The sequence below is a fragment of the Pimephales promelas genome, chromosome 4 (assembly GCF_988280905.1).
Source record: "Pimephales promelas chromosome 4, fPimPro1.hap1.1, whole genome shotgun sequence".
Classification (NCBI taxonomy): Eukaryota; Metazoa; Chordata; class Actinopteri; order Cypriniformes; family Leuciscidae; genus Pimephales; species Pimephales promelas.
Window position 1 is genome coordinate 37,269,308 of NC_142772.1, and position 18,885 is coordinate 37,288,192.

General features: G+C 36.2%; 2 protein-coding genes across 6 annotated transcripts; one reads left to right on the plus strand and one right to left on the minus strand.

Moving 5' to 3' along the window:
- Positions 1–67: 67 nt before the first annotated feature.
- LOC120469512 (uncharacterized) lies at positions 68–5,167 on the plus strand. 2 transcript variants are annotated; one of them, XM_039658540.2, is made up of 11 exons: positions 68–156; positions 504–560; positions 1,539–1,663; positions 1,739–1,819; positions 2,689–2,799; positions 3,230–3,361; positions 3,457–3,585; positions 4,015–4,066; positions 4,254–4,280; positions 4,392–4,418; positions 4,509–5,167. In XM_039658540.2, exons 2-11 carry the CDS (start codon positions 536–538, stop codon positions 5,072–5,074), a joined length of 1,275 nt encoding a protein of 424 aa, XP_039514474.2. In that variant the 5' UTR covers positions 68–156; positions 504–535; the 3' UTR covers positions 5,075–5,167. The 2 variants fall into 2 exon arrangements, with proteins under 2 accessions (XP_039514474.2, XP_039514475.2); XM_039658541.2 differs by having other exon boundaries at positions 75–156; positions 508–560.
- A 2,055-nt stretch (positions 5,168–7,222) lies between these two features.
- tp53 (tumor protein p53) lies at positions 7,223–18,041 on the minus strand. 4 transcript variants are annotated; one of them, XM_089130426.1, is made up of 11 exons: positions 17,886–18,039; positions 14,243–14,320; positions 13,949–13,991; positions 13,686–13,856; positions 11,096–11,279; positions 10,879–10,991; positions 10,624–10,733; positions 9,113–9,252; positions 8,905–9,002; positions 8,035–8,138; positions 7,223–7,909 (listed from the first exon to the last, which is right to left on the minus strand). In XM_089130426.1, the coding sequence occupies exons 1-11, from the start codon at positions 17,972–17,974 to the stop codon at positions 7,813–7,815; spliced, it is 1,227 nt and encodes a 408-aa protein (XP_088986552.1). In that variant the 5' UTR covers positions 17,975–18,039; the 3' UTR covers positions 7,223–7,812. The 4 variants fall into 4 exon arrangements, with proteins under 4 accessions (XP_088986552.1, XP_039514972.1, XP_088986553.1 ...); XM_039659038.2 differs by lacking the exon at positions 17,886–18,039 and adding an exon at positions 14,979–15,218; XM_089130427.1 differs by lacking the exon at positions 14,243–14,320 and having other exon boundaries at positions 17,886–18,041.
- Positions 18,042–18,885: the final 844 nt, after the last annotated feature.

Here is an 18,885-nt window from a genome sequence, read left to right on the forward strand (position 1 = left end):
GTTGATAGAGATATCATGTGTCTATGACTTGGGTGGCTGGAGGAGTCAAAGGTTGTTGTCTAGTTATACAGACGACATGATAGAGAATCTGGGTCCTTGTGCTCTGGTGGTGTGCAGCACAAATTTCTGAGCTGGCCTGTTCCTGCAATAGAGAAGGTGAGGGATGTAAACTTACTTCCTTTTAATTAAACATAATATTTTAATATGAGAGAGAGAGGCCTCTTTTTTGGATTTTCCAATTCAATTGTCTGGTTAATTCGTTTAAATAGTCAGGAAGTAAAATCTGTCTGTGTTTTCACCTATATTTTGGATATATTAAATAGTCAGGAAGTAAAACCTGTCTTTCCTTTCACCTATATTTGGGATATATTTGTGTTTGAAATTTGTTTAAATAATAGTATTTATAATAATATGATTAAATTACATAAGAAATGATACATATGAAATATATCCTGATTATTGGATTGATTCAGATGTTTGATGAGCTTTGTGTTCTGTATAAGGTAGAGAAAACCAGATTTTTAAATCAGCCAACATGAAGAGTATCCTGAAGGGCAAACGTAAGTTGATTTCAACAATGATATTATCCCCTGGTTTCACAGACAAGGCTTAAACCTAGTACCAGACTAAAATGCATTATTGAGCTGTTTTAACAGAAAGCAACTTGCACTGGTATATCTTAAAATACGTCAGTGCCATTGTTTTATCTCAAGATGCACACCATGTTTTATTTTTCTAAGGCACGCTTATAAAAGCTACACTGTAAACAAAATAATCGTGATTTTTATCGGTAAAAGACTGAAAATTTACTGTAAAATATTGTTACATTTACAGTTTTGGAAAGTGAAAAAGAACAACTCTCACTAATTTACAGTGAAAACCCGTAAATTGACATTCCCACAATTGCCTGTGTGACACTTCACAATTTATGTATTTTAGTTAAAATAATAGTTTCCTCATCGTTTTCTTGTTGTTTTTTCTAATCTGTTACATTTAATGTCGTTAAATTAATGTATATTGGATTTTTTTAATTTCATCTGTGTACCATGATGGTCTTTGTTTGAATGAATGACACTGTGCAGCTTCTTTATAGAATTGTAAATCTTCTTGTGGAAGAGCTGCTTGTGATGAGCTTTGATTGATCATGTGACTCTCATGATTGCTGTGATGACTGTTGGTTGTCAGTGTATTACAAGAATACATAACAGATATCAATATTTCAATAAGATGGTAATTTAACATTATATTGGATAATGAAATACGGTCTATAACTGTAAATTTCAAGTTAAGTCTGTAAAACTAACAACAATGCTATCGTACTTTTGACAGTAAAGTTCTGGCAACCACAGCTGCCATATTTTACCGTGAAAATTACGGTTTTATTTTATTTTTTTACAGTGTAGCCTACTTAAATGTCCTAATTGATCTAGGCCTAATACTGGTTTAATCTAAACCCTGTCTGTGAACACTTATGACTTATAGTATGTATGAATGTTTAAAAACTAGAAAGTGAATGTTTTGTTGTTTGTATATAACAGGATTTGAGGCACCTGAAGCTGGTTTGAGTAACACTATCGGAGCTGTACGCTGGGCTCTTCCTGATGAAAGTCTTCAGGCTCACAGCTCCGTTCCTAGCCAGAGCAGTCAGACCCACAGACCAAAGGTAAGAAAGAAAGAAATTACAATAATAGATGTTTTCACCTAAGATACACCTACCAATCTTTCTGTTGCTACACAGAACGTGAACGATCTCCGCAGCCTGCAGGAATGTGTGAAGTTTATCACTCAGTGGAAACAGCAGGTGGAACATGTCTGCAAGGTAACGTGTAAAGCTTATAGATTTTAAAAACTATCATCACCATGGTTCCACAAAGCTGCATGTAATTACAGTGTGAAACTTCTTTAAACTTCCTATGAAATGCAAGATGAAAAAATGTGAAATGCAATGACAAACAAACCACTTAAATGATTCGGTTTGTACATTAACTCACAGTCCCGCCATCTAGCTTTAAATGAATTGCATCCTGGTCACATGACCACAAACAATAAAATTGCATCATGTCAAATTACTGTAATTTCGAGCTGATAACACGTGATATTCTGAGCTCTTCATGTCTTCAGACTGGAAATTATGGAAACACTCAATGAATGAATCTGCAGCAGTCAGGTAAAGCGGTCACATGGTACAATTAGAAGCTCTCAGAAAATTAACATTTTGCAGTTGAAATCTCGCAATTACAGTAATTACGACATGGTGTGCAAGCATGACTATCATGTACCCTTCATTAATATAATTGTGGAAGGACCCTTTGTGAGGAGATTTAGGTGTCCATAAACTTGTGTGAAAATGGCATTATATGACCCCTTTAATGTTATAAAGGTTGCTTGGCAACATTTTTTAAAGTAAGTGTTTATGACCCGTTGACAAAGCTAAGTCCATAGATGTTCATGTATCATAAAGCTACTGATAAGACCTGTCATGATGGTTGTATTGAACTGATGGTGAAACTCACCATTGAATGGAGAGTTAGGGTTTCTGTGTTATGAAATTGGATTCCCATCGCATCACGCTTCGGGGGTCTGGAGAGTGGGAAAAGGGAATGGGGGGACTGTAATGGGTGTGTGTTTGATTACACTTACAGTAAAATATCACAATAAATAATGACTGTGTGTGTATTTGTTTTTTAGCTTGGTGCCAATGCAGATAAAGACCTGAGTATGCATGCAGAGCCACGTAGTCTGGAGCATTGCCGTAAGCTCATCCTGGAGTGGGCACATGAGTTCAAGAAAGTTGACAATGTGAGTTTATTTATACACAAACGACATAGGTTACCACCTAACTGATATCAGTTATGTCTAACAAGGTCATAAATGAGATGTTCACTGAAATTTTTAATTTTTTAAATAGAAAAAATGTATAAAACTGCATGGAGTTGAACAAAACAAAATTGAATTTGTGATAATTCTATATTCTATAAGTTATGTATATATTTTTTACATATGCATTATATTTTAAAATAAGTATGTGTAGTATACATAATATACCTAAAAAAAAAAAACTCAAAAAAGCCGAATGCAGAAATCTCATGAAGCACCCCCTAGTGTTCAAACTACGAATTGCTCATGGCAGTCACTTAACTTCTGGAAAAACAATAAATAACATCTTGAATTATTTTCATTAAGGTCATATCTTAGATTGTATCAGTTAATTATTTTCTCCTACCTGTAGTTGTTTAGTGAGAGCACATGGCGACAAGAAAGAGATGCGATCTGGGAGCAGAACGAGAACAAGGCTGATTCTGCCAAGCACATGGAGCAGAAGATCATGGAATGGGCTAAAGAGCTACAAACTGTGTCAGAGGTGAGATCAGCGAGTTTGACCCCAAGAGACATATGTGATAATGTAAAAATGTATGTACGGTATTTTTTGAACATGTATATTATACCTGTGTGCAGTGCAGTGGTGTGATGAGGCACGAATTAGCCCAGTTTCTGAAGCAGCTGGAACTGAAGAAGAGGAAAATATTGACTCTATTGCCTCTTCTGGAATTCATAACTTGGTCTCTACTGAAGCAGGACAGCCAGGTACACGTTTAGATAAGAGACCAATAAATTAAAAACTTTTCTACAAACATCTAACAAGAGTCCATAGTTTGCCACCATATACTGAAGCAACAGACAATTCAAACAGTATCAGAAGATACTTTTATCACAGCTTATATAAACAGTTTGGCACAGTTTACAGATCATCACCATGCCCAAAGAAGCCTTTTCCGCTTTGCGGTATTTATTCTGTAAAAATGCATTTGTGCTTTGGTTATTTGTATTTTCGAACATCTTAAACCTTTATGGCAGTTTGCTGTCTCCTTTTCAAGAAAGAGATTCCGTTCTAGAGAGATTCAGTGTCAGAGATTTCAGGTTCAGTTACAGAGATTCATATACATTTGTATATAACACACACTCATAAGCAGTAGGCTATATTTAGATGTATTATATTTATAATGTATTTTTTAGGGTATTGTTCCTCAGCTATGGCTCCTAAGCAAACATCATACCTGGAAAACAGGTAATTGTTTTTTTTTTATTTTTTACTTAGACCCATCAATAGATTAAAATACAGATTTGGCAATTTACATTAATATCCTTTTAGGACCAAAGTAATAATTTAGTGAGTAAATGATATTGAATATTCTATATTCTATAATATACTTATTATTTATGCAGTACAATTCAATGTTTAATTGTTTTGACAGAGACACCAAAGTACATTCCAAACTCAGGTACAGATTTATGTATTTATCATCTTGTTCAGAATCAGCACACAATTTAATGTGGCAAGCATTTAACATGTCTTTCACTGTGGTAGTAATGTTTATCACTGTTTTCCATAGTTTGGAGATGGATCTGCAGTGCTTCAGGTATCACTTTATGATTCATCTGCCAATAAAAGATAGTTTGGGCTTAAGGAAGCCTTTACATTTCCTCACTTTATCATATCCTCTGTTTAGTGGACATCACACTGGACCCCATGACTAACCACCCATGGTTACAGCTCTCAGATGACAAAAAGAAGGTACAGGAAGCTCTGAGTCAAACCGAAGTGTCATTCAGTAACCAGCGCTTTGACAGCTGGCCGTGCGTTCTGGGCCGGGAAGGGCTTACTTCCGGTCGCTACTATTGGGAAGTTGATATTGCCAACAAAGGCTACTGGCGCATCGGAGTGACCACTTCCTCCTCCAAAAGGCAAGGCCGATGTCCCATGAATCCCTGTGAGGGCTTCTGGACTATATGGAGAAGCACGCGGCAGTTTTATGCATGCACCAAGCCGGAGACTGAGCTACCTCTTACGCTTGTTCCCAGAAAGGTGGGAATCTACCTGGATTATGAGGAAGGGCAGCTGTCTTTCTACAATGCAGAGACACGCTCACATATCTTCACATTTACTGCAAATTTCAGGGAAACGTTGTATCCACTTTTCGCACCACTGGATGGACGTACGCTTATTACACTGTCCTCCACAGTCAATTCAGAAACATCCTCTTTCGACGTCTCTATAGGTCTACAGTCCTTGTAACATGACAAATGGCCTCATAGGGCTAATGAGGGCAGCAGGTGGGACATGCATACAAATACAGCTGCCAGTCATGGGGATCATCTGTCATATCAGGATGAGATCCCGTGAAGTTGTTTTGGTTGTTATGGTGCGTTCACGTGCTATGGTGAACTGGTATTTACCAGTGTGTTGCGTTCAAGTGCTTTTGTTGTCGTAATGTGGTAAAAAGATGGAGATCCAGACCTGTTTTTTTTTTTAGCTAAAACTAGTTTAGATTGCTTAAGTCATCTGCTTAGCAAGATAATGATTTATCAAAACTCAAACGGTAATTAATATGCTGTATACTTTCTAGATCCTGAATAGTACATATTTTTTACCATTCACGTCTCTCGCGTTGCTCTCAGCCATTTTGAAAAGGTCAAAGGTTATCTCATCTTGGCAATTCGTGCATCAAAAATATTCTATGAGCTGCCCAGTGGAAAATACCATATGAGGGGGTGTTCATAAACATTTTCCACATCGGGTTTTGGTATTTGCCATAATTACCATAGCACGTGAACGCACCATAAATTAAACAAGTTAGGAGGATTTTCTTAATGGAAAATTATGAAATTACGATTGTTCTACTGTCTATATGTACATAGTTGAGTGAAGTTTGAACGTTGTGCTCACAAGTAAGTTATGCTGCGTTCACGACACGTGCTATGGAAAATAGGATATTTTCCACTTGTGAACTGGTATTTACCAGTGTGTTCAGTTCAAGTGCTTTTGTTGTCGTAATGTGGTAAAAAGATGGAGATCCAGACCTGTTATTTAGCTAAAACTATTTTAGATTGCTTAAGTCATCTGCAACAGCAAGAATATGATTTATCAAAACTCAAAAGGTAAATAATATGCTATATATTTTCTAGATCATGTATAGTATATATTTTTACCATTCACAACCCTATGTTAACGACTCTCGCGGTGCTCTCCGTCATTTTGAAATGGTCAAAGGTTATCTCATCTCGGCAACTCGTCCATCAAAATATTCTAGTTGCCCAGTAGAAAATACCACATGAGGGGGTGTTCGTGTGCATTTTCCACGTCAGCTTTTGGTATTTACCATAATTGCCATAGCACATGAACGCAGCATTAGTCCTTATGAAGCACACCGGACAATCATTTGATGAATCAAAATTCCTTGTCATTTGGTAGGCTTGCCTCTGAATGATATGCGCCATTTCATCCGAATCAAGAGTGGTAGTACAATTTAAAAATGTTTTCTTTTTTTATAATTCATTAAAAAAAAAATTGATTCTAGCTCACAATTCTTATATTATAAACAATCATTTACATTTACTTAATATGGCACCACTTAAGAGTGTACACTTGGATAGTGGGTGGGAACCAATCTATTAAATTTGTTTTTTTTTTGTGTGAATCCAATATTACTCACTGCTTGGAATGTCAACAATGAATACTTTGAGACTCATTAAAATAGAATTCAATGAGACTGTCTACAAGCTCCAAATTGGCAGTCCTATCCCCTAACGCAATGTTATGTAACTGTGTTGCATATTATGAATCTCACATGCATGCAATTTATGGTAACTTAACTGCATAAACGTAAATGCTCTATCAAAAAAGAAATCAAGACAATACATTTTTTTTAAAAGCGTGTATTTTAAAAAAAAGTCCCCAGATACAAATAAATGCATATGTATATCTATATCTATAAAGGCAACTATGCGTGTACAATAACATAAAAGAAAGAAAAAAAAAAACAGCATAAAAGTCTCTAGTAAATTCAGTTTAAAGTTTTATCAAGATTACCAGGAGGGACTCAAACATGCCCTGAGTATTTGCTCTTTTTTAGGCATTCAACCCATAACCACTTACACAACACATCAACGGTTATTTCATGGTAAATCTGACTGGCCAGTTATGAGTTTTTATCTTTGCCACATTACTTAAAACAACAAATAACAGGAGTAAATCAAGAAGTTGTTCAAATGGCAGTAAATGGTTGCACAAAATCTTCAGACCATAACAGATCAATTTAAAGGTTTGTTAGAGCCACGTTCTTCTCCTTGAGCAAGAGAAATCAAAGATGATGTATTCTTTTCATACATTAAGATATAAAGATGAAAAAAGGAACTTAATAAAAAGGATTCAAAATACAAAATACAGTGTTGCTTTTTTTTGTTATTTTTATTACAAATTTTGGCTTGTAACCAGCACTGCTCATATCATCTATTATTCATACCTCTGTTCTTAGAAAAAGCTGGTTACAAAATACAACAGGTCACAAAATACTGGTATAACTCAATTTGGCCATCTAGCAATTCAGAGACGAACTCCTTTTCAACCCGATTGCAGAAACTATGAGTTAGGAGGCAAGTGACCTGCACTGGCCCACAACAACAGAGGAAAAAATCCTACACATAGTTAAGCCTCATTGCTTGACATTCATTTATCAGGTCTGCAAAATGATGGGCCAGTATTGCTTCTCTAATGCTGATAGAGCACAACACACCCTACAGTACCCAGCTGATACTAGCCTTAATCATACAGAACTTTTCTGGATCAGCTGACTAACACATGTCCCCGTGGAGTAAACAAGATGAAATATGACATACAGGACTGAGGGATCACGTGGGTCTGCAATTCAACAAATGCTCCCTCTATGACGAGCTGTTTTGGTCAAATAAAGGCTTAACAAAAGGCAAAAAAACCCCAAAACTCTCCCTTTCTTTTTATTTCAGCATCCCACCATCCTAATCAGAATCGCTCTTTTCATCCTTTACCATCAGTTTTTTCCCTCTTTTGGGCTCAGGTGTTTGGCCATCTTTTTCTTTCTTGGTTTTGGACAGGCTGAATTAAAAATGAAAAGAATGTTAGGGATGTATAAATGAGCTCTCTGTTGATAGTCGTTGTGTAAATGCTGTAAAAGTAGATTACAAGACAGAAAAAGATGCAGTTGATGAAATGAGACTTACATTTTCTGCCGGTACTTGTCTACGTCACATGGAGGCACGACGTCGGAGAGTTCTAACCCATCGTTAATCTTCTTTAACATTTCAAATCTCTCCTTACCCCTCACCTGTGTGAAGAGGTCATGCATACAAATAAACCACAACGCTTTTGTTTAGCCTCTTATCCAACAATATTTGTAATACACAATGCCAAGTAAAGTAAAGTATAAGCTGGATTAGTGCAAACTAGGCAAGGCATGGCAAGTTTATTTATAAAGCACATTTAAAACAGCGGTAATTCAAAGTGCTTTACTGTCTTAAGTTACTGTTAAGACAACCTATTATTTTCTCGAAAAAAACAACAACAAAAATGACTCAAGATACTTATCCACACGATAAAGGAGGTCTTAAATGTGTCAAAAATAGAACTAATTTTTTAACAAAAACAAAGTTACAACCTTTCGCCTTTACACAACAGTATATAACGATAAGTTCTCTTGATTAAGGGATCCATTGATATTCATAGACGACGCAATGATACGGGTCATTACACACATACTTAGAGACATATGGGATAATGCAGGTACAAAAGTCAAAATATTTAACACTGTTCTAGTGTTTTGTGATATTTCAATACAAATTCATACATATTGTGCCTTTAAGACAGGGTTTCTCAAACTTGGTCCTGGAGGGCCGCTGTCCTGGATGACTAGAAAGTCACAGGTAAGTGTGTTTGATCAGGGTTGGAGCTAAACTCTGCAGGACCGAGTTTGAGAAACCCTGCTTTAAGACTTTTTAAGGACCCACAGCAACCCTGAATGAACCGCTCAATAAAGCCCACAATAATCTCCATGAAAATGATTAAAAAAAAAAAAACAGAAAGTGTGCAATCACCTGCAGAGTATAGATTTCTTCATCACTGCTGGCGCTCAGCTTTGCCTTCTTACTGCCTTCAGGCCGAGATGTAGATGAAGAGGATTCTTTCATCAAACCTGCCAAATCAGATTTACATTACTATAACATTCTGAAGATATATATACTTGTATTCAGCGGTCTAGGAGAAATCTGACTGCATTGCATTCGTATACACACGCAAACGTACTTCGTTTGGTGGTAGAGGGGGTCTTGCTCACGGTTTTGGTCTCCTGGTCTTTCCTGAAGTTGCTCTCTTCAGTTTTCCTGTCTCTGCCTGGGCACGCACAGACTCGCACCTCGAAGGATCTGCGGCCCAGTATCTGACCGCTGAAGGACAAGAGTAAAACAGATTTGATGATCCTTTGTGTTAGGGGTGGGCTTTATTGCAAATAGGGTTGTGGCTCCGATACTGCCATTTTTGCCGGATCGGGTCTCGACCATACGAGGCCGATCCAAATCTGATTGTTATTGTTAAGCCCCACAAAAGGCACAAAAACATTCTAAAGCACCATAAAGTTTGCATGCACTCTATTATAAGTGTTCTGAAGCCAATATATAGTATAATATAAAATAGAAATACATGTGTGAACTCCATGTTTCTTCAAGCGCATCATTCTGTGCTCGGGACGCACATGAGCGCTTTGTGGCGCACTGTCTTGGAGCCTTTCCCATCATAATACAGATTATTACATAATAATAATACATAATACACATTATTAATAGCCTTTCTTGTTCTGTCCTATCTATCATATGTTGCTGCCTCATTAAACAGCTGTGCTATAGCTACATTTAAAACATGTCATTTAAAACATTTTATAGTAGCCTAGACTATATCTAATATAATTTACCTTTTTGATTTTTATCTTGTTTTTTGTGAATATATTTTACAGATTCCAGATTTAGTGTTACACTTATTGTCTCTTATTTGTTCCCCACTAAATGTTCAGATTTTATACAATAATTGTGCACTCATGATTTTTCTATACTAAATTTTACTGCTGAATTATCTACTAATCCAGTTTATAATAGCATTTTTGTCATAGATTATGATCATATATTTCTTTGATTTTTGGTTTTTGTTTATAATGAAGTTGTCTGTACAAGTAGATTGTGTGCGATATTGTGATTCGATATCGGTCGATACTCAGAATTTTTGGTATCGGATTGATTCTAAAAAAAAAAAAAAGATGGTATCGGTGCATCCCTAATTGCAAAAATATCTTATCACGTTTTTGTTTTTTTGCAGGAAAATGACGATTCCCGATTTTATCACAATACTTTTTCATGTTGGTTTTACTATTTTGTAAATCATTTACTCTCTCAAGTTGTTTTAAACTCAAATAAGTTATTTTCAACAGAAGAAAGAAAAGTTTATTTTGAACAATCTGGCTATCCAAACTGTTTAGTCCCCAGTGACCACCCAGTTTTCCTACTATGGAAGTCAATGGGGACCAGCAACTGTTTGGATAGCCAGATTCTTCAAAATATCATTTTTTGTGTTCAGCACAAGAAATAAAAACAACATTAGAGTGAGTATATTTTGGGTGAACTATCCCTGAAGCAGCAGCTTGTTTACTATTAAGCGACATTTTAATCGTTCAACTATCAAGTATCAACAAATCGTGATATCGCTCGGCCACCCCTAGTTTACATAGGAATGCAATTCACTAACAGAGGAATAGAACATGCACTACTTACTCTTGAGTCTCCAGAGTGATGATTGTGAGGATGGGCCGGCGATTCATGCCACCCATGCAGCTACTATTGCACATGTAATTATACAGAATTGTGATGAACTCTGCTCCCAGCTGCAAAAAAACATGACGTTATAAACTCACAGGTGTGTTGCGGCCAAATAATACATGTTGAATGAAAATGCCATCAACTCAACCTCATTGTTCATTGTAAAGCTTGCCATCCAAAGCCATTACAGATTCAAATATTGAGACTGACCTGAGGAGATTCATAGGGCACCACTACACTGTGCCTGGAGGTGATGTCATCTTCCTTGTAATTAGCGCGCAAGTTTCCTTCCACTCGGATCAGATGAGCAGGAGGAGCCAATCCTGAACGGAGAGTACACAAAGAGTAATGGCTTTTAGTAGATCTGGTGAAAGAGCTCAAAGCTGGTGTTTCCTTGTACAATAGTGCGAGAAAGATAACATCATACCATCAGTATCAAGTGCTCTCTCGTGGTGGGGGCAACGCCGGACCACATCAGCCACATGCTCAGACTTTTTATAAATGGCTGTGGCTCTGAGCAACGACCCTTGAGGAGGGGCAACATCCACCACCATCTGAACTGGACACGTTTTTGCCAACTGGCAAAAGAGCTTGTTCAGCTCTGGGGAGTACTGCAATCAGAGAGAAAAAAAAAAGAGATCATTATGTGATTCATATAAATTAATGTTACACATTGGAAAAATATTAGTACATAGTAGTAAATAATATTAGTATTCACACAAGTTAATAGAATATTCAGAACATTTGTTACAATTCATGAGAATGATTATTGAAATTAGTAATGGTTAAGATGGTAGACTAGCTGTCCAACTATTGACAACTAGTTGATTAGTTTGGCCGACTTTTTCTAGATCTTTTTTCTTAGCAGTGATGCATTAAAGTGGATGTTTCAAAGAGAGGATTTAATGAGCTAACAGTGTGCTTGCTAATGCTAACAATAATTATCAGCACAGCAAAACCTTCTTTGGGATATTGCAACTCTGTCCCTTTAATCCACCACCACTACAGTTGTGACTAATTCACCGCCTTTAACAATAAACTTCAGTCTGACAGGCTGATTTTGAGAATATGTAACACATTTAATAAGCATTTGTGTTATGCCAGAATAACTAAGTAAAAATTTTAAGTCTGTTTCAACTGACCAAAGTCCCCAAAAATTAGCAAGCATCAACAAAATTCTCAAAAATGTCACAACAAAAGTTCACAGACCTTAAGAAGAAGTAGAAAAAAAAACATCCAGACACAACTTAAATTGATACATTTTAGATAAAAAAATACATAATTTATCACATTTTTATTTTTTGGAATTTTATTTTCCTCTTACCCTTCCGATCATATGCTGTCTTGTAGTTTTTCACTGGATCTGAAACACACCAATTTGACTATCTTTTCCTATAACAATAGGAATATATTCTACTCTCTGTCCTGAAACTCCACTCTATAGGACACACTTCTCCCTCCAATGGTTAAACTGCAAAATTTTGGATGACAAAGTCCCTGCTCTGAGTATTGTAGACTGCAGTTTCTGCTTTGGTAGAACCAGGCACACCCCTCCCCCATTGCTCTATGAGGACAAGTTCAGACATGTTCAATCTCTACAGATACCACTACTTACCAAAAAAAAAAAAACATTGCTGCACATATATTTTTAAAAAGAAAGAAAGAAAGAAAGAAAGAAAGAAAGAAAGAAAGGCACAAAGACAAAAACATGAAATTAACCAGGAGATTTCACTCATATAGAACTAAATGTCAGATTCAATAATATTACATGACTAAACAAAGAGACTAAATAAGTTAGACATATGTCTCATTACTATCATAAATGGAAGTGTACATTTAGGAGAAGCTTCTCTGACTAATGGCGAATGCGGTCATCTTTTGTCGAGCAGCCATCTTAGAGCAACACCTCTTTCTACAAACTGGATGGGCACAAGAGTGTGTATTAAACTGTATTTTTAAATGCACAGACAAACGACCTGAGGTTTAGCTTGCTTTCTAATCTGGCTTTCTAATAAAGCTGACTTTGTGCACTATGAATGTTCTTGGCACTTGAATTGGATGAATTGCTCGTGTTCCTCTATTGTAAGTTTTATATACACACACATTTCTTGTAACTATATGTCGTTTAATTTACATGATACTAGCCTTTATCCATTCACCAAATCATAGGGTTCCACTACAACATACAAGAAGATAGGCTAAATAGTCTTGCTAAAAAGTACGGACTTGAAAGGTCTGAATTCAACCAAATAAAGTGCAAAAGAAGAAAGAGGGAAAAAAAATATTTGGTGGGGGGTGGGTGGCAGTGGGGCGGCACTTTTTTTTTTAACCCCAGCGCTACCGGAGAAGTTTATGTTGCTCCACATGAGAACATGCCCATTCATGTCTTCAGACAATCGCATAAGAAATTGTCAAATTAAATTTCTTATTTGCCCACTTCAGATGTTAGATCAACAAGCCGAATGACTACAACAGCTATCTCTGAACCGAAGTGGCGAATACGCAAAAGAGGGAAAGGTCGGGATTGTTATACTCAGGACAGGAACAAAGGCGATGAAGAATGAATGAAGTCTTGTGATATCCTGGCAACTTTCCGATTCAATGGTCACACCGGAAAGAACAATTTGAGTCTTTACCTCAGGTACATGTGCATCCATGTTCACACTTAAGATACAATCTACTGCATACTAAATTTAGTTTACTATTATATTGTTACTAAAAATTGTAGTGTAATCTCTCTCTATATATATATTTATATATATTATCACTAACATGTCACTAAACCCTACTTTATTTCAGATTAATCTAAACCCAAACATAATATGAACAACTAATGGCAATCGGAAACTAACAGATTGATTTTTCCATTTATTTAGGATGCTAGTGTATAGTGCATGCTTAATGTGAGGTTAGAGGAATTATAAGGGTAAAAGTAGACTACTTTCTAAATGTCACATTTTATTTAAGTTTCGTACAGTATGTGTGGATGTATGTGTGCGCATGTATTTTTAACTTACCGTGCAGGTGACAGACTTGGCTGTGCCTGACTGCGGGAACTGGAGTTTAAACCCATGGTCGCCAGGATAATCGGTGGCAATTGGGACAGTGGAGGTCGGTGGGGAAGTGGACGGCTGAGGCGGTTCAGTCAGCAAGCTAAAAAAACTTGGGTCGAGCGAACTTGTAAGATACTACGGACAAACACAAAAGAGTTCAGCATTAAAAATCAATTGTGAATATTAGTGTGTGTGGGTGTGTATACATGCCATTAAAAGAAAATCACCTCATCACTGAGGTCCCAACAAGGGCCACCTTCTGGAGCTGAACTGAGACACAAATTTGGAGAAAGAGATTTAGATTATCATTAAACTAAAAAAGCACACACACAACAGAGTACTGATTACTGATGACCAAGACAAGTTTAATGGATGCAAGCAAAAATAAACAAACGCCAAATTTCCATTAATGACCCACAAATTATAACAAAAAGCTGACATAATATTGCCTGCTCCCATATAAAACTGATTAAATGACTAGCACCATGTCTCATGAGTGTGAACCTTCCTTGCAAACTTACATGAGGTTCCGCTCCCAGAGGTCAGCAAACTCTTGACTCTCGGGATTTTCTGCCATGTCCTGTTTCAGATTCGCAAAACTACAGACAAAATAGAAAACTTTCAGTCCTCTGAACACTTGTTGTGGGGAAATATTAGATTATTTTAACTCACGTTCGCTCTCAATTTAAAGACGCGATGTAGTCTCTGCGAAGAGCGTTAAGTCCAAAATTAAGTTTGTAAATATCATCGGGATGAGTTTGATCGAATGACAGCTTGATAGAAAGATTAATAGTAGCGATCGCCAAGTCGCGAAGATACCGCTTAGCTAAGTAGCTAATGTGTTTCACAGGCTAATCGCACATTTGTAGATGTCGTTAAAGTAAAGCAAAAAGTTTGTCTAGGCATAAGGCATACTTATTTAAAACAACAACAACATTAATTTATAAAAGTGAAGAGCGATTTTCCCATTTTTATCAGCTAACGTTAACCAACTCCGCGGTTAGCACTGACGTTTCGATTACGTTTAAAGCGCTGTCGGGCCTATGAGTTTCGGCTTATGTTAATTCATTACTGCTAGTTGTTGTATTCTAAAATTGTAAAGCTTATCACATCGACGGCAGCTCGTCAAAATAACACACATTTTTAACGCATTAAATAATTTTGTACTTCTAATCCCGAATTTAAAGTGGAAAAAACATTTTCAAATCAAACAAACAAATGTATGTTCCTAAGAATAAGCACAAGTGTTTCTATTACCTTGCGACAATTCACTTTGCTGACCTCTTCTCCCAAAACGGTTATCTCGTTGCTCTTGCTGCGTTGATGTTTCGAGTGACTCACCCCAACGGCCAAAACAACACAACAAAAAATGGGTTTCTTGCATCCCCAAAGCAAAATCCACGCGTGGAGTTTGTGGGTATTCCCCGACAGGAGGAGTCTGTTTACGTCAGCGTCACCTGACTGACTACGGACTGACGGACTCACGAACCAACCACAACCAAAGCTCCGTTAACTGCCAAAGTTCAACGAACTAAACGAGAGAAATAAATACAGCAGGAAATAAAGGAGTTTAATAGACAACTCGACATTACGTATCAATTTCTTCTTTTAAATAATAATACAAAATAAATGGTATGTTTGCGAAACCGATCATGTTATTTCAAAAGGCGGGGAATCCGCTCAATGAGGAAGTTGTTACATCTTATCCTTATTCTGCGTTGGTTCGCGCAAGCGCGCTTGACACTAACGTTACAAATATTTGATTTTATTTCTAAACTCTTTTACATATTATATTGGACATCATTTGGCCTTGTATTGCGCAAAACGTACATATCAATTTCTAGGCAAAGAAATAAGTTGTTAAAAGATTGATAATACAGAAGGATCCGAGACACATTGTCATTCTATTGTATTAGGTTTGAAATCTCAAAGCGTGAATCTCCAGGACATGGCATGGCAGAAAAAAACATCTGAATCCATCTGACTGAGGTAGCTACTAATAGGCTAAAAGTCACTTTTTTTTGCATACATGTAATGTTCTCTATGTCTGCAGAAATTTCACCAAGCTTCAGAGGCCTTTCAAAATAACTTCAACCACATCACAGCCACATCATTTCTGTGATTGCGACCCGTGAGTTATAAAAATCATACACGAAACTTCTGACATAATGTCAGTTAAGTCCCCACATCACTTACATAGCGGAAAAATTCCTTTCAAGATTGAATGATCACTCAGAATGAATGTGGTGTTATGACGAGTAACGTTTCAGAAATATTATTATTATTGTCATATGTCACAAGCACACATACACACAATATATTTGCATTTATGAGGAAATGTTATAAGGAACAAATGATTTTAACGTTACAAATATTACAACGTAAATGGAGCTTAGAGGCAGTTATTAGTCTACAACAGAAACTGCTCAGTCAGTGGTGCTTCAAAATATAAGTCAGCATTAACATCAGCCTCACATTAGCATTTTGTGCTTTTATAACCTAGAGAAGAAATTAAACCATCAGAAAAAGTTAGCTTAGGCGTCGTGTATTTTAAAATCTATACGTATATTTGCATATGAAACAGGCTTCTGCGTCTCAACAGGGTTCTCAGCCAGAATGTATCAAAATTATCAAACCTTTTGATTGAGTCATTCATAATGAATGTGATTTATTTTTCAAATATTTGTGTGATCCTATATTTCTAGGGCAATATTGTGTTTTAGACCGGAGACAATTTACTTTGCTTTTGTAATAGACCCATTACAGTAAAAAGGCATAATGAAACCTACAAACGAATTGTTTTTATTATATATATATATATATATATATATATATATATATATATATATATATATATATATATAATTTAAATTATGAGTAATTCTTTATTATAAATACAAACTTTGCTTTTACATAACTTAGTAGATATTTCAAACAGTTTTTACACAGCTTCATGTGCTGTAATTCATGTTTCTCCATAAGGCCAAAATTACAATGATCAATATTATTTTCCTATTGTGGACAAATGCAAAAAATAAATCATTAAACGTATTGCCTTTTTCACATAACTCAGGGAAGCGAAAGCTTAATGTTGTGCACGTGTGTTTGAAGGAACATTCTAGCACAGCTCTAAAAGCCACAGCTAGAAATCGCCTAATTTTGATGTCTCGAAATTTCTCTTTGTTAAAAGGAAAAATCGTATAATTATACAAAATTCACAACTTTGATGTTGTGTTTAGATATTTAGTTTATTATGAGTGTCTTTCAATAAAGCAAATGTAAAATTACCAGGAGGATACATTTATGGTTAAACATGTGGTCACCTCTCTTACATTTTTGTCATCTCAATAGGCCATTTGCACTTTTTATAGGCAAAAAGACACTCTTTATAGATAAAAGACACTCGAGAAATATCATTGTAGAGAAAAGGAATAATTCTTTGTGTGAATATGTTGTGTGATGTTATTTCTAGCATATAGTCACTAGCATTGATGACTACGTTTTTTTCCACAGTATATGAAAAAAATAATCGTAGCTGATCAGTATTTTTATTGTAAAGTATTAAACATATAAATCCAAAATTCATAATTTTCATTTAAGGTTACAACAAATGATAACCCCTCGTCACATTAACATTTCCTCATTTTCTCTCCAAAAGTGTAATTCTGATATGCAGTTAACATGATAGCATAACATTTACCAATGAAAGTCCTGAATGACTGAAAAAAGAAACCTCATATTCTCATAATAATAAGTTAAAATCGAAAGGAGACTAGAGGAAATATAAAAAACACTGCATTCTGCATACTCTTAAAATGGCTGATGCATCACTGGATTACAGTCTTTTTTTTTCAAAATGCATATAAAATCATAAATGTATAACAAGTTGATATAAGTAATTGCTCAAAATCATATTTCGAAGATAACTCTGAGATTTAACTTCGCATTTACTCTCTCATATCATAGTTCATATCAAGCACATGTCACTTAGCATTTAGCAACCAGGCACCTTTGCTCAAATCGAGGAGAATAATATTAAACACAGGACGAAATGTATCCGAAATAGCATAAATACGTTTAAAAGTGAACAATATTACAGTAGATTTGCTGATATTTAAACAACTTTATGCAGAGCTTGTACAGGTCAGCTACCTTTTCACCCACCTGTTGTCAATGTTTGGAGCTTCAGTCCTAGAACTCGGAATAAAATTCTCAAATCCCGAAAATGAAGTCGAAGGATATGCAGGTTCCATCTCGAAAATTAATCACCGCTTAACGGAGCGTGAATATTGTAAATTTTGATCAGTTTGAGCCAGAATGGAGGCTACATTAGTTTATGCAGTGATCTTGTCAAATAAGAAGCAAAAACGTCATGAAGGGGGGTCGAGGATCAACCAATAGTTTTTTGTACGCCTTTTTAAAAATATGGATAGACCACATACCCTCGAGAATATCCGGGAATGTATTTTGACCCTACAGCATAAGTGAATACAACATTTCCACAACTAAATTTCAAAACTCTGTCAAAATGTGACATTGAGTAAAATGTAAAGACAAACATATATGGACTCAGATACTGTCACTTACTTGATAGGAAGACAGAACTCGAAGAAAAAAAACACAAACAAATCATAACCATCGGTACCCAGTGATGCAGTGTATACGTTCCTGCCAAGAGCTGAAGAGTCAGACCCATTCATTGGTTACTACTGCATTTTCTTTTTGATGCATTTCACTTAAAAAAAAAATCACAAGTAATACGCCAAAAATACTTTCCTTTTCTTTCGGCATAATGTATTTTTCTTGTTTTTCAAACGAAGTCCCATCTTCATGAGTCATAAGAGGCTCTCTCTCTCTCTCTCTCTCTCTCTCCCTCCCTTCTGCTCTCACTCTCATACCGGCTCAAACTGCATTGTCAACTTCCGCCCTGCTGTCTCACCAGTGGCTGGCCTGCATACAAAACCTTCCAGCCATTTCACTCTCTTATACAATGTGCCTTTAATTTCCATTCAAAAATGATGGTGGAGGTCAAGTGTGCTCTTCTTGTACTGTCTTGTTTGTACACAGTTCTCACATTTTGGTGCTTGCTCATTCTCTTCCGAGCTGAATCTTCCCGCCAGTTTAGTCACATGTTATCTCTTTCCGCCTTTTTCACGTCACTGTT

Bases quoted from the DNA above. Each gene is read 5' to 3' on its own strand.
- LOC120469512 (XM_039658540.2), top strand. From the start codon at position 536: ATGAAGAGTATCCTGAAGGGCAAAC. The intron at 1,820-2,688 runs GTAACGTGTAAA...TTTGTTTTTTAG, and splicing joins AGGTGGAACATGTCTGCAAG to CTTGGTGCCAATGCAGATAA. The intron at 3,586-4,014 runs GTACACGTTTAG...TGTATTTTTTAG, and splicing joins TACTGAAGCAGGACAGCCAG to GGTATTGTTCCTCAGCTATG.
- tp53 (XM_089130426.1), bottom strand. From the start codon at position 17,974: ATGGAACCTGCATATCCTTCGACTTCATTTTCGGGATTTGAGAATTTT. The intron at 10,734-10,878 runs GTCAGTCTCAAT...GTTTTTTTGCAG, and splicing joins TGCCCTATGAATCTCCTCAG to CTGGGAGCAGAGTTCATCAC. The intron at 9,003-9,112 runs GTACGTTTGCGT...CTGATTTGGCAG, and splicing joins CCCCTCTACCACCAAACGAA to GTTTGATGAAAGAATCCTCT.